This window comes from Bos javanicus, chromosome 6, assembly GCF_032452875.1.
Source record: "Bos javanicus breed banteng chromosome 6, ARS-OSU_banteng_1.0, whole genome shotgun sequence".
Taxonomy (NCBI): domain Eukaryota; kingdom Metazoa; phylum Chordata; class Mammalia; order Artiodactyla; family Bovidae; genus Bos; species Bos javanicus.
The window spans coordinates 15286933-15301351 of record NC_083873.1 but is presented as its reverse complement, the minus strand read 5'-3'; the positions used below and the strand labels follow the sequence as shown (position 1 = coordinate 15301351).

At 39.4% G+C, this 14419-nt stretch overlaps 1 protein-coding gene across 1 annotated transcript in view; it reads left to right on the top strand.

The window, feature by feature from the left end:
• Positions 1-14419, top strand: part of ENPEP (glutamyl aminopeptidase) — a 79365-nt gene that overhangs the window by 49249 nt on the left and 15697 nt on the right. Inside the window, exons 12-13 of the mRNA XM_061419392.1 lie at positions 7623-7756; positions 7884-7939. Of these exons, the coding sequence (XP_061275376.1) occupies positions 7623-7756; positions 7884-7939 (190 nt within the window). The remainder of the gene's footprint in view (positions 1-7622; positions 7757-7883; positions 7940-14419) is intronic.

The following is a 14419-nucleotide window of genomic DNA, read 5'->3' as shown; positions in this document are numbered from 1 at the left end:
TCTCCAGCTCTAGAGCACAGGCTCACTAGTTGTGACCCACAGGCTTCATTACTCCACGGCACGTGGGATTTTCCCCGGATCACGGATCCAACCTGTGTTTCCTGCATTGGCAGGCAGATGCTTTACCACTGAGCCACCAGGGAAGCCCTATTTTGTGATTTTTAGTTTGTACTGAAAGCTCTACCAGCTTTGCTATTGTCAAGGTAAGACCCTTTACTGTTGCCTTTACGACAAAAACTTTCTCTTGGTCATTTATACTAACTTTAATTGATGTAGTCAGCAATTTCTCCGAAATTCTTCTAGAATACCCAGATGAGTATTTTATATAGGATAATTTTGTTTGCATACCAAGATCTTTTCTGACCTTTTTCTTACGTAAGCCAAAGGAAAATGGAGACAGAAAAAAATACAGTAAAAAAAAAAATGTTCGATAGCACCAATAAACAACATAACGAGGCTAGGATACCCTTGGGAAATTTTCAGTGGATTTGGCTGAAATATTACTACATATTTTCCCCATTGGTCACCACTGGTTAACTGAAGATTGGAGGAACATCTGGGAATCTTCTTGATTTGATGTTTACAAATTTAAAAGCATGGATAATATATTTTCACTAACACTATCTTTCCAGAATTTTCATAAACTGAGGTTTTCATAAAAGAAAAACTTCCAGGTAACTGAAGTTTATTCCAGTGGTCCAGAAAATTCCAGTGGTCCAGAAAATAGATTTCAGGAGTTAATAATAAATATTTTTCTTATATGTATTATGTCCTTATTAGACACAATATTTTAATAATGAACTTAGTCCTTAATTAATTAAAATATTAATTTGAAATAACTTTCAAACAAGTATTTACTGAACATTAACTAATGGGCCAGACACAGGGGTAGGTATAGAGACAATGCCGAGGGAAAAATCCTCACAATTCTTACTTTGTAGCACTTACTGTCTCGGAGAAGGCAATGGCACCCCACTCCAGTACTCTTGCCTGGAAAATCCCATGGATGGAGGAACCTGATGGGCTGCAGTCCATGGGGTCGCTGAGTCAGACACGACTGAGCAACTTCACTTTCACGCATTGGAGTAGGAAATGGCAATCCACTCCAGTGTTCTTGCCCGGAGAATCCCAGGGATGGGGGAGCCTGGTGGGCTGCCATCCATGGGGTCGCACAGAGTTGGACACGACTGAAACGACTTAGCAGCAGCAGCAGCACTTACTGTCTAGGGAGGGTGTGGACGAGTCAGCAGGCAAATATAACACCATGTCATAAGGGCCTGGTGTGGTAAGAGCCAAAGGGGCTCACAGGAGAAATACAAGTGGAGATCTGGAAGTTGAGAAAAGTTAGTAAAGAAAGGGACATCTGTCTGAGGGTTAGGGGGACTACAGGTAGAGTTTATGTGGATAATAGGACTGCGTATAGACTCAAACAGTGCTATGGACAGAAAATGTTAGTATGAAAGGGAGAGAGCAAAGGCTTGCAGGGCAACCTCAATCCCTCTGTCATTAGATTTGAGACATTTCTTTTGCTGTAACTACCGACTTTTATCTGTCCCTCCCCTCCCTGTAGAATATTCCTTGAGAATGAAGCTTATTTTTTGTTGTGTGGTTGTTCCATATCTCCAGCAGATACCTAGTAATTGTTAATTGAAGGAATGAATGAAGTGGCTCTAATGTCCACAGAGCTTTGATGACAAATCTATCTTTATCTGCAATTTCAGAATCATGACTGGTCATTTAGCCAGAAGCAAATTAGACATCTCTTCCTACTTCAAAGTGCCTGCTCCATTTTTAGGCTATGCAATAAGTTCCTGTTTCCTGTTTAGGGACATCTTCAACTCCCAGCTCAGAGCGCAGATGACAGCACGTCCTGAGGGTACTGAATGGGCAACCAGCTCAGGTTACCAGCCCCACCTCCTCCTTCTTGGTTTCTTTGGTGATTCATCAGCTAGAAATTTCCCAGGCAATAGTGGGGCTTCCCCTAAGGTCTTTTATTCACATTTGTGTTGTGCACAGTATTTTAAACATGAAAACAGTTAATCATGTACTTTTTAACAAAAGAAGATCTCCATCTCAGGGCCTTCTCTGGCAATTCTAACCTACCCTGAATAATCGCTCCTCTTATTGTTGAGAGCATATTTTATGCTATTAGTTTCATCAGTCCTTAGTATTAGTCCTTAGATTTTAAGCAACATCATTATTAAGGTTCATATTCTCTGTCTTTTCTTTTTATGTAAATTATAAGCTCTTTGAAGATACACACTGCATATCATACTCCCTGTCTCCTGTTCACCCTATTCCCTCAAGGCACTGTGTACATCTTAAGATGTACTAAGAATTCAGCAAGTCCTTTCTTAATTAAGGCTTGTTTGTCTGAAGACTACTGTGCTTCTAGAGGGTGCCTATGTATAGTGAATGCCTCTATCTTTAGCATCAGCTGCTATACTGTCTACTGTCAACGCATCTACATTTAGTATTATACCACCTTTTTGTTTTTAATCTGCTGCTTTCCAACATTTAGAAGACTTGTAGATTAGCATATGATATCAGACAACCAATCTTGCTAAAACACATTTAAAAATAGGCATTCATGAGCATATAAGGTCTAAAAGACAGTTTTAGGGCATAGGATGTAGAATAGACTTTGTGATGACTGTTTTCACAACTCTTTCAGATTATGTATTATTAGATAACCAAATTCTATCATATAAATATTCCTAAAATTTTATGGTAGTTATATTTAAATATTTCATATCAAAATAATGATGGACATATATTTTTCTAATTTAATGAGAGAGAGAGAAAGAAAACAAAAAGAAAAGAAATCCATAATCATTCATTATGGATTCAGATTTGCAGATTCAGAAGCTCAGTTTGTTTAATTCAGCACTGGTTAACAAAATCTTGAAAGGCTTATTCACATGAACCATACATATAAGAATGCTAATTTGTTAATTTACACAAATAAAAACATATTGGTTAACGTCAACTAGAATATTCACTTCAGCTAATTAGGTATCTCTTCCAGGAAGAAAGTTTACTTAATTAGGGTAAAGGGAGAGCTAAGTTACATCAATTACTTTAAAGATGTCAATCAAGCTGTGACAGCTTTGTATACTGCATTAACCAGGGAAGCCTAATTATTGCATATATTGGCTATCAGTAGTAGTTCAATGCAATAAAAATTTCTTATTCATGCAACAGTCCAATGGAGATGTTCCTGACTGCCATCTCTCCTAGGTAGCTCACTCCCAGATAATGACTTAGAATTCCTGTCTTTTTCCTTCTTATGGCTCCACTTCCTCTCTCTCTCCAAACTAATATTAGACTTCTGTGCTGGATATTTTGCATCTGATCAGAGGACAGAAGAAGATAATGGAGGGACCAGACCTAGAAGTCCATCTATTATTTCTGCCCACACTTTATGCCCCAGTGTCAATCATATGTTGCCACCTAACTGCAAGGGAGGCTAATAAATATAGTCTAGCTGTGTACCTAGAAGAAAAGGGAACAGTGTGGTAAACAACCAACAGATTTCTCCACATACACTGTTTTCTGTAAGAGCAGATCTGTCAAATGATCTGGAACACATGTACCAGCTTAGTTGGGTACCTGCTTCCCTAGGCACACATCAACAGACCTTCACTATCCAACTCTCTTTTGCAGTTATTTCTTCCCAGTCACCAAAACCACTGCCCATGATAACTCTTCATCATGACAGTCACAATGCATTTTTCCAGAATTCCTGCTTATTATGTATTATGTATTAATCCTATATCTTTCTTTTCAGGGAGGTTCTCTAGGCTTCTTGCTTAGATTTAGATGGGACTCTGTAATTATTACTATTACAATAATTATATGATTATTTCTTTGAATAAGTAATTTGTTGAAAACATTGTCACAAATGGATAACCAATCAATTTTACAATGAATGGATCATGTTAGTGTTGGTTTCAGAGATTAAACTTTTCTTCCTTACCCCAAATTCCAAGTAGTGCATCCTACTTGAAATTTTTAGATCTCCACATATAATTTGTATGTCATTAGTAAAAAATAGTATTCTTATACCTTTCAGCTGTTTTACTACTAAGAGATACACAAACTTAATAAAATAGATACGAACTGTAATTTTACACAGAAAGATAATTTGCTTAAAGGATTGATGGAACACAGTATTTATGTCACCAAAGAAAAATGTTTCTTTCTCTAGAAATTTCTAGAGAAATTTCTAGGCTATCACAAGCTGTCTAGTTGACTGAATTTTGTTATAATTATTTACACAAAACAGTATATTAAAAACTAGTATGCATGCTTTGATATTGAAATCTATCTAAGTTGAAATTAGCCTCTGGATGAAATTTTGAATTAACAGACAACAGGAAAAAAAAAATTAGAAAGAGTTCCTACCCAGAAAGAATCCATTTACCACTCTTATGCATAAAACTAGCAAGAAGTGGTACAAAACAATTTATAAATTCTATGATTACTATGTGGCCATTAAATCTACATCTTCATATATATATAATGAAATTGCAAAGTGTTTTCAATATAATTTCAAGTGAAAAGGGTTAACAATCAAAAACACAATAAATTTCTCTATATGTATTGTGTCTTCACATGTGCATATATTTGGAAGATAAATACACATATACATATACACACAAGATAAAAATGTAATGTCAACCAGTGGTGGATAATCTTTGTATTCTTCATTATACTCTTTTTTTATTTTCCAAATACATATTTGAAACCATAAAGAACACATACTACTGTTATAATCAGAAAAATTGTATTAGTAACTGGAGAAACAGAATGAATCATGCACCCTTTACTTCTATGTACTGCCTGGAACAGGCATCAGTATTTTATCCTACTTACTTCATTATGCAACTAAACAACCCAACAGTATTTTGTTGTTGACAGCTGTTCCAGAAGTAGCATGAACTTGGAAAGTCCAGTAACTACTGACTTCCTGGACCTCAGCTTCCTCATCCATAAAGTGAGAAAAATCACAGTAACTCTAGACAGGCTTAACTAGGTATATATAAAGCACACTAAAATACTGCTGTATTGAGATGGATTGCCAGGAACTTCTCAATGTTATTTATATTTGCTTTGCTATTTATAGAACTGGCGGCATATCCCCTTTCATAATAATGGGGATAGCTACCACCTGTTGGACACATAACTATGTAGCCAACACTTTGCCTATGTTATCTTATTTAATCTTCACAATAGCCCTGTCAGGGATTTTTATCCATTTCCCTCATGGTGAACTGGGACACAGAGAGGTCAAGTGATTTGGCCAAGATCACACAGCTAGTAAGTCAGAGAGCAATGACTGTATCCTAGATCTGTCAGATTCGAAAGTTCACGCTCTTTCTCCCGTAACATATGGCTCTGTACTTAGCAAGAGGCTCTCCTCCTGATGCAAACATTCGAAGTGTATGGCTGCCAAAAGATTAGCTTCCTTTCAACAACCTGTCCATGGGAGAATGACAAAGAAAGATAAATACTACATGAGTGAGGTAAAGGTTTACAATTTGTCAAGAACCTACTATGAATGTTCCTAAAGAAACTTATTGTCTTGTTGAAGTGTTTACTCATGTATTATGAAAAACTACTGTGTCGTTGGACATCTTCCAAACCTTGTGAGCACTTCCAAAATGTAAATCACCTTTCCTCCCAAACTGACTCATCTTCCTCTATTCCTTCTGTAATGGCAACACCATTATTCATTCAGTCATGCACGCCATTTTCCCCTCTAACTGTCCACATCAAGTCAGAAAAGATAGTGTTGATTTTACTGGTGATGTGTCTCTTGAACACATCATCTATTTTCATCATCTCCACATTAAGGTAAGCCCTCATTTTCTCTTGCCCTAGATTAACATAGTAGACTCTAGAATCTCCTTCCAATATCTCCTTCCCATGCTACCATCAAAATTATCTTTCTAGAAACAGACCTGAGTGTATTATTTACCTACCTAAAAATCTTCTCTTTTCTTGCCATCTCTCAGAAGATGGACTTAATACAGCCTGTGGCTCTTCACATTGAAGCCCCACTTTTACTTCCAGCCTCATATCCAATTTTCTAATATCATATCCATTGTTATTATTACATTAAACTATCTGAAGTTATTTAAATATACTAAGTATTCCCACATCATTATTTAAGTTGCATATTGTCCATACAGACAGGAGTATAGGAGTTAAAAAGTATATGAGCTATGCTAAACAAACACTGGTCATATCAGAGCATAAATACTATTTGGAGTTCAGATCAGATCAGATCAGTCGCTCAGTCGTGTCCGACTCTTTGCGACCCCACGAATCGCAGCACACCAGGCCTCCCTGTCCATCACCAACTCCCGGAGTTCACTCAGACTCATGTCCATCGAGTCAGTGATGCCATCCAGCCATCTCGCCCTCTGTCGTCCCCTTCTCCTCCTGCCCCCAGTCCCTCCCAGCATCAGAGTCTTTTCCAATGAGTCAACTCTTCGCATGAGGTGGCCAAAGTACTGGAGTTTCAGCTTTAGCATCATTCCTTCCAAAGAAATCCCAGGGCTGATCTCCTTCAGAATGGACTGCTTGGATCTCCTTTTGGAGTTCAGTTCAGTTCAATTGCTCAGTGTCCAACTCTTTGGGACCCCATGGACTGCAGTATGCCAGGCTTCCCTGTTCTTCACCAACTCCTGGAGCTTGCTCAAACTCATGTCCACTGAGTTAGTGATACCCTCCAACCATCTTATCCTCTGTCGATCCCTTCTCTTCCTGCCTTATTTTGAGTAGTTTTTACTTGAAACGTAAGTCTTTGTTCCTTCAATGTTGAGCTTCCAAAATCTATATCCTAGAGCCTTATGTAAATTTTAAATACTACTTTAGAAATAAAGTTAATTTGGTAAATCCATTGATGAAAAAACATTGATATAATCAGTTGAAATATGGAAGTAGAAGGCTTTACAAAAATAAATAAAGTTGGGAGAACAAGTATGAAATGGACTACAAGATCAAAAATGCTGTATTTGGATTTTAGTCCTATTGCAAGCCTTCTTGACATTTGAAAATTGTTACTGACTCTCAAATCATTATTCTGCTTAGCAATTACCATATCCATCAATTAGAATATTGATTTTAAATAAACATAGTATTCTTTTGAATGTTTACATTTTTATATCCTTCCTAGGCTATCCCAGTGAATATTCTTTGTGTAATTAATCCATCATAATTAAGAATATATGGATTACCCCCAAAGGGTATGGACTTCTCTGTCTTTAAGTATTGTTTTTTTTTAGTATTTTTATTGAGGGATGGACAAGCACAAAATTATTTCACCCATATGACAAGCTTCTGAAAGTAAGAAATAATAATGAGTCACAAATTACAGGGCACTTAATAAAAATAAGTGCCCTGTAATTATTTCTTTTTCAGCTCACACACTACAATGACATGTTAAAGTTAGGCAATAAGAATAATAAGAATTAGACTTTGGGGCTTTGGATCCAAATCAAACTTGACTCCTCAAACTAACATTTCTTTTCTTTTTGCCCGCTGGGTCTAATTTCTATGTGTTTACAATATGTGCAAACATGTTTCTCATTAGTGTTTATTTACTACCACAGGAATCACTTTGGAATCTACTCTTAGTGGGAATGCTTTTCTCAAAATAAACCCTGATCATATTGGCTTTTATCGTGTAAATTACGAAGTGTCAACTTGGGAATGGATAGCTACGAATCTTTCCGTCAACCACACGGTAAGAGTAGAAATGGTTGTGAATTGTTTTACTTTTGTTCTAAGAACAGCGCCTTAATGATATTAATTTTTCAATATATTTTGCTTTAAGATTCATGTTTCCTACCTTTTTTTCTTTCTCTTCCCAGGACTTTTCTTCTGCTGATCGTGCAAGTTTTATTGATGATGCTTTTGCCTTGGCACGGTAGGTTTCAGAATGAGATTCAATTATTTAAAATACTACGGATCTTGTCATAAATTTTTTTTAAAATCAATTACAACAAAGTTTGAGTATTAATTTATAGTTTAAAGTATCCAAAACCACTATTTACAACATTATTATTTTGCATAACTTTCTTCTTTAAAACTAATATGAGCCTTATAGCCAAAATACTGATATCAAGCCCTTAACAGACGCAAAAACCTCACCTACCCCATTGACTTTAAGTGAGGTTTGACTAATCTGAGTTCTTGAGCTAATTAGAAGCGACACTTACAAATGCTCAAAAGTGCACCGTTATAATTTGATTTAATAAAAAGACAAACAATGTGTTTCATGAACTCATCTCTGTGAGCCCAAACCCATTGTAAGATTTTATGGCTAGAGTTCCCAAATATCATTCAGGTCACTGGGGTAAGAAGAATGAGACATGGTGCTCTAGGATTGATAGAATTAAAGTGTCATTTCAGAAATTTGACTTTTTTCTCATGGCCTAAGGGTAGTTACACTTAGAAAAAAACAACCTATACCTTGAAAAAAAAAAAAATCAACATAGATTGGGGTAATGTAGGAGTAGTAACGATAGCACCTTTGAGACTCTTTTTTCAGATAGGCTAACACTAGTAATTTGACCAGTATTTTCTGAATCTCTGGCCCTTCTGTAGGAGCTAGGGGCACACCCAGCTTGTTTTGCTGTAGCCTCATTTAGACACAAGCAACGTACTGACAATGAGATGCTAGTTCCCCTTGTCTGAGCTGGGTGTCCCTTTTAGGGCCCCTGTGTTTCCAATAATATTAATTGTCATTGCTTATTAATTATCCATCTCACCCATCAAATTATAAGTTTCATGAAGGTAGGCACCTGGATCGTGCTCCTCTTCATTTTATCCCCAGCTCCTAACTGTGCCTGGCCCCTAGTAGACGCTCATTAAATAGGAACTGAATATATGGCTGGAAGGATAGTATAACAGCGCTAAAGGCATGGGAGAACTATTTTACATGGACTCCCTAGATAGAGCAAGTTAGAAACCCTTTGTGACATTTTTAAGGGAGGAATTTATAGGGAATTAAAAACAAGTTATCAAACCACATTAAAATCCTGGCTCTGTATAACCTTGAGAGAGTTTCTTAACTTGTCTCTGCTTCAGTTAGTTTCCTTATTAGTAAAATGGATATGAACTTACAAGACTCTTGTGAGGAATAAGTGAGAGAACGTGCACAAAAGACCCCAACCGTTGTCCAGTCTTTAGGAAGTGCTCAATAGATCATAGTGCTTGACCAAAAAAGGCACGCACCATTGATCAGCAGCAGCAAAGAAGCATTTGGTAGCTCAGTGGTGAAGAATCCACCTGTCAATGCAGGAAACATGGGTTTGATCCCTGGGTCAGGAAGATCCCCTGGAGAAGGAAATGACAGCCCACTCCAGTATTCTTGCCTCAGAAACCTCATGGACAGAGAAGCCTGGCAGACTACATTCCCTGGTTTTGCACAGAGTTGGACATGATTTAGCAACTAAACAAAAGAAGCATTTAGACAAGCTCTTCTAAATTTGTAATATAGACTCTATTGCAGGTAATAGAACTTGATTCTCTTTGGTGAACCTCCAGGTTTAATCTCCTGGCTATGTAACAGATTATTTATGTTATGGTATGTCAATCCCTCATTTATGAATATTTATTGAGCACCTACTCTGTTCCTGGCACTATGTAGATTGGGGAAATTAAGTGGTGATATGGTGAAAGAAAATGATCCACTTTTTAGGGAATTCCCTGGCAATGCATTGGTTAGAACTCTGCACTTTCACTGCTGAGGACATGGGTTCAATCCCTGGTCCGGGAATTAAGAAATTGAAAGCTGCATGGTGTGGCCAAAAAAAAAAAAAAAAATCTTTTTTAAACATAATAGGACTATTAGATTATTTTTTTTCAGGAAAACTCTCCTGTGAATGCACTGTGATCTTTTCCAAAGCTTAGAATCTTGTCTGTAAAGATTATAAAGATATTATAATATCTTTACCATTTAATTTCCATCATAACACAATGCAGACAGTTTTGCTTTACGAAGTGAAAGCCTCTTGACCAGCTTTCTCTGAGGAATGGTATACAAAGTGGATAACTCACACAATTGAACAATCTTCCTGCATTTGTTCAGCTGCTTGACTATAGCCCCATCAAATTTTGAAGAGCTTCAGAAAGGAAGAAAGTGAAACAAATTTGAAAGTCAAAAAGCATGTAGAATCACACAGCAATCAATCCAGAAAACACCTGAGCTGTCATCTGAAACATTGCCTGAACTATTGAGTTATCACTCAATTTCTGTCTGCAACACATGAGGAAAAACGGACTCAGAGAGAAACAGACCCCCACCTGTATTAGTTAGAGTCTGTCCCAAATCACTCAGAGAAAAATAGAACTGCATAGATAGGTAAGTGCATGAGGGAGGATTAGAATTTACACAGCTCTACTTTGATATTCAAAAAGAAATGAACTACTATGTTTCATCAGTAAAAGGACAGATCTAAAAATAAATATATTCTTGATTTCCCTGCCCCCAAATATGAGGAGCCAGGAGTCTTACTGCTCTCCAGCTGGGCACATTTGCTGAAGACAAGGAGTAAGAATTCACCCAGTCACTTTGAGTCCCCACGACAGGCTCAGCTCAACCATATGCCCTGCCTAGTTACACCCTCAAAGTTTTTAAGTTCATTTAAAGTTTCCGCCAGCCCCCACACAGGCTAGTTTCAGGTCAGCCACCTGCAATGAGAACAAGGTGCCTGACCTCCTCTCCGTTTTGCTACAAGGAGCTCCTACTTCTCACCATGTCGCCTCTGATTCTCTACTGCAAGGAGCACAGAGAGGGCAGATGAAGGAAGATCCTGACATGCTGTCTACTTCTGGTCCTCTCTGAACTCTGGACATGTTTAACACTGATGCTTTCCCTTGTCTGGTGCTTTCATGGAATATGTGCTATCTTATGGCCCATTCCATGGCCAACAGTCTTTTCTTCTGTAGTTCCCTGAGGTGAGGAAGTGAAAATTTCCAAACCACAACTAGTCTATAGCAAGTTTTCATATATCCTTTCCCCTGACAAAGTCTGGAGAGACGGGCCACCTCATGCAGTCCTATCTCTTCACTCTGATGTTAAAGCAGTAGTCAACTACAGTCTCTCATCCTTTAGATTTCTTGGGGATCAGATACCAGGCCACTGTGTCCACATGAGTTCCAGGATACACAGATAAAACTCTTCAAGTGGTTGCATTAAAACCTCTTTTCTAGGCTGGTATGAGGGGAAAGCACCCTTCACTCTGTCCTCTGTGAGGGACAGCGCATGCAGTACACTGATGGAATCCTCCAAAACTGTGTGTCAGTCGTTCAGTCGTGTCCAACTCTTTGCAACCCCATGGACTGTAGCCTGCCAGGCTCCTCTGTCCATGGAATTCTCCAGGCAAGAATGCTGGAGTGGGTAGGCATTTCCTTCTCCAAAAGCCCTCTTCTAAAATGCCTCTCTCTCTCTGTTAGGCATTCCAATCTCTTTCACAGGCTGTAGTGGGCTATCAGCTGAGGGTCACAAAAAGCTGACCCTCCTGACCATGTCAATCCCGATTGGGTGGGCCCACATCTTACTTTAGAGTATAGGCCAAGGGGCTTGGTTTGGGGGCCTTGCCAAAACTGAGACAGAAAGAATCCTTTTTTGTCTACCTGTTGCAGTAGAGTTTTATCTTTTCAGTAGCTTATTTGGCACTTTGCAGCCCACTGTGTGCCAAAGCCAGGACAGGGGCCAGGAATAGCACCAGTGAAAGCAGAGAGTGCTGGCAAGCACACGGAAGGGAGCAGGAGTTTCTAGCTGAGGAAAGGATGGCAGAGGAGGCAGTTTCCAGGGCCACCTAAACTAATGCTGTAAACGGACTTTTGCCAGACTTCCAGGTACTGAGGCTCCAACCATGTCCAAGGCGAGGGCCAGGTTAGCAAATAATAAAGACCACAAAGTGGCCATGGGCCATGCCAAAGTTACAGACCTCTAGGCGCACCAGATTACCTCTTTATAGGTGCTTACAGAGCTGACCAGACCACAGCATAGAACTAGATAAGTAACTTCTCCCACCCTACTGAGGACTGCCTTTTAAAGAAGGGAGAAGTGAGTTGCTGGGGAGACTCCAAAAGGGATCTAGTTGATTGCAAGGAGACTGTTTTAAGCCAGAAATCTGAATTTAATTCGAAAGTTAACATGGGAAGTTTTCAAAAGTTTTCAAAAGTTCCCATAGCATCAGATCTCTCTACCTAACCACCTCTCTCAACCATTTCTCCTGTCCCATTCAAAAGCCATTCTTTGATAAGACATTGTGCTGAACTTGACCTTCTTTGAGGACTATGCAGTCTTTCCAGGTCACACCCAGGAAAGCAAAACCAAACCTTTTGTTCCAAGATTCCCCAAACTTCTGAGTACTTCAGCCTAAGATAGGAGAGCAAGAATTTCCTCAAAAGACCTTTTTTGTTTTCTTCTTCATAGCATTTTGTGGGAACTTTACATTATAGCCTCCATCCTCCCCACAATATAGACTGTAGGTCAATTCTAGGCTCAAAGTTCCTCAGGCTGGACTCTTACTATAAATGGAAGATTTTTGAATAAGGAAAATTCTCAACCAAATCTGGCTTTCAGAACTGCTGTTGGTCTACAGATTTAATAAATAGGGTTGGAGGCTCAAAGTGAGTAAAAATGCTGTCTTACGTTGAGTTCCCTCAAAGCAGAGTCTGAAATGGAGGTTCGTGAACACGTGGTTTACTGAGAGAGGATTCTCATGAGGTAGGGAGTGTGAGAAGCAGGGTGGGGCAGGGGAAAAGCTTAGCTGGAGTTTAGCTTTGCCAGATTCCAGTAGGAAGCCATCCATGAGTTGTACTACACAGTGACCCAGCTTGAGGGAAGCAGGCTGGCCTGTTGCATTCCTTGATCAGACAATCAATGACCAGGGGGAGGGGTCGCATAACCTTTTAAGCAAGATGGGTGTATTTGGTCAAGGGCTATTCTCTGAAGAAAAACTGCAGCTACGAGCCAAAACAGCACTGTAAGGGGACCTTGGAGGGAAGGGCACTGTAGATGTCTTTATTAAAAACTGATTCTTCACACATGGTCCCAGTAGTATCAGCATTGCTGGGAACTTGTGAGAAATGAGAATTCTTAGGCCCTACACCAGACCTACTGAGTCAGAAATTCTAGAGATGGGGCCCAAGTGTTAAAAAAAAAAAACCTTCCAGGTGTTGCTGACACATGCTCTGATACAGGCTGGAAGAAGCACAAGCTGGAATCAAGATTGCCGGGAGAAATATGTAACCTCAGATATGCAGATGACACCACCCTTATGGCAGAAAGTGAAGAGGAACTAAAAAGCCTCTTGATCAAAGTGAAAGAAGAGAGTGAAAAAGTTGGCTTAAAGCTCAACATTCAGAAAACGAAGATCATGGCATCTGGGCCCATCACTTCATGGGAAATAGATGGGGAAACAGTGGAAACAGTGTCAGACTTTATTTTTTGGGGCTCCAAAATCACTGCAGATGGTGACCGCAGCCATGAAATTAAAATATGCTTACTCCTTGGAAGGAAAGTTATGACCAACTAGATAGCATATTCAAAAGCAGAGACATTACTTTGCCAACAAAGGTTCATCTAGTCAAGGCTATGGTTTTTCCAGTGGTCATGTATGGATGTGAGAGTTGGACTGTGAAGAAAGCTGAGCACCAAAGAATTGATGCTTTTGAACTGTGGTATTGGAGAAGACTCTTGAGACTCCCTTGGACTGCAAGGAGATCCAACCAGTCCATTCTGAAGGAGATCAGTCCTGGGTGTTCATTGGAAGGAATGATGCTAAAGCTGAAACTCCAGTACTTTGGGCACCTCATGTGAAGAGTTGACTCATTGGAAAAGACTCTGATGCTGGGAGGGATTGGGGGCAGGAGGAAAAGGAGACGACAGAGGATAAGATGGCTGGATGGCATCACTGACTCGATGGACGTGAGTCTGAGTGAACTCCGGGAGTTGGTGATGGACAGGGAGGCCTGGCGTGCTGTAATTCATGGGGTTGCAAAGAGTTGGACACGACTGAGTGACTGAATTGACTAACTGATACACGCTCAAACTTGAGAATCATGATCCTAAATGATACCACTCTTCCATGGAAGTATCGAATACCACAAAATAGCAATGATGTGTGGGAAATGAAAAGGGCATCAACTTAATTCTCCAAATATTATCCCTATAGAGTAGAGAGTAGAGTGAAGTCGCTCAGTCATGTCCAACTCTTTGCGACCCCATGGACTGTAGCCCACCAGGCTCCTCAGTCCATGGAATTTTCCAGGCAAGAGTACTGGAGTGGATTGCCATTTCCTTCTCCAGGGGATCTTCCCAACCCAGGGATTGAACCTGGTCTCCCGCACTGCAGGCAGACACTTTACCGTCTGAGCCATCAGGGAAGCA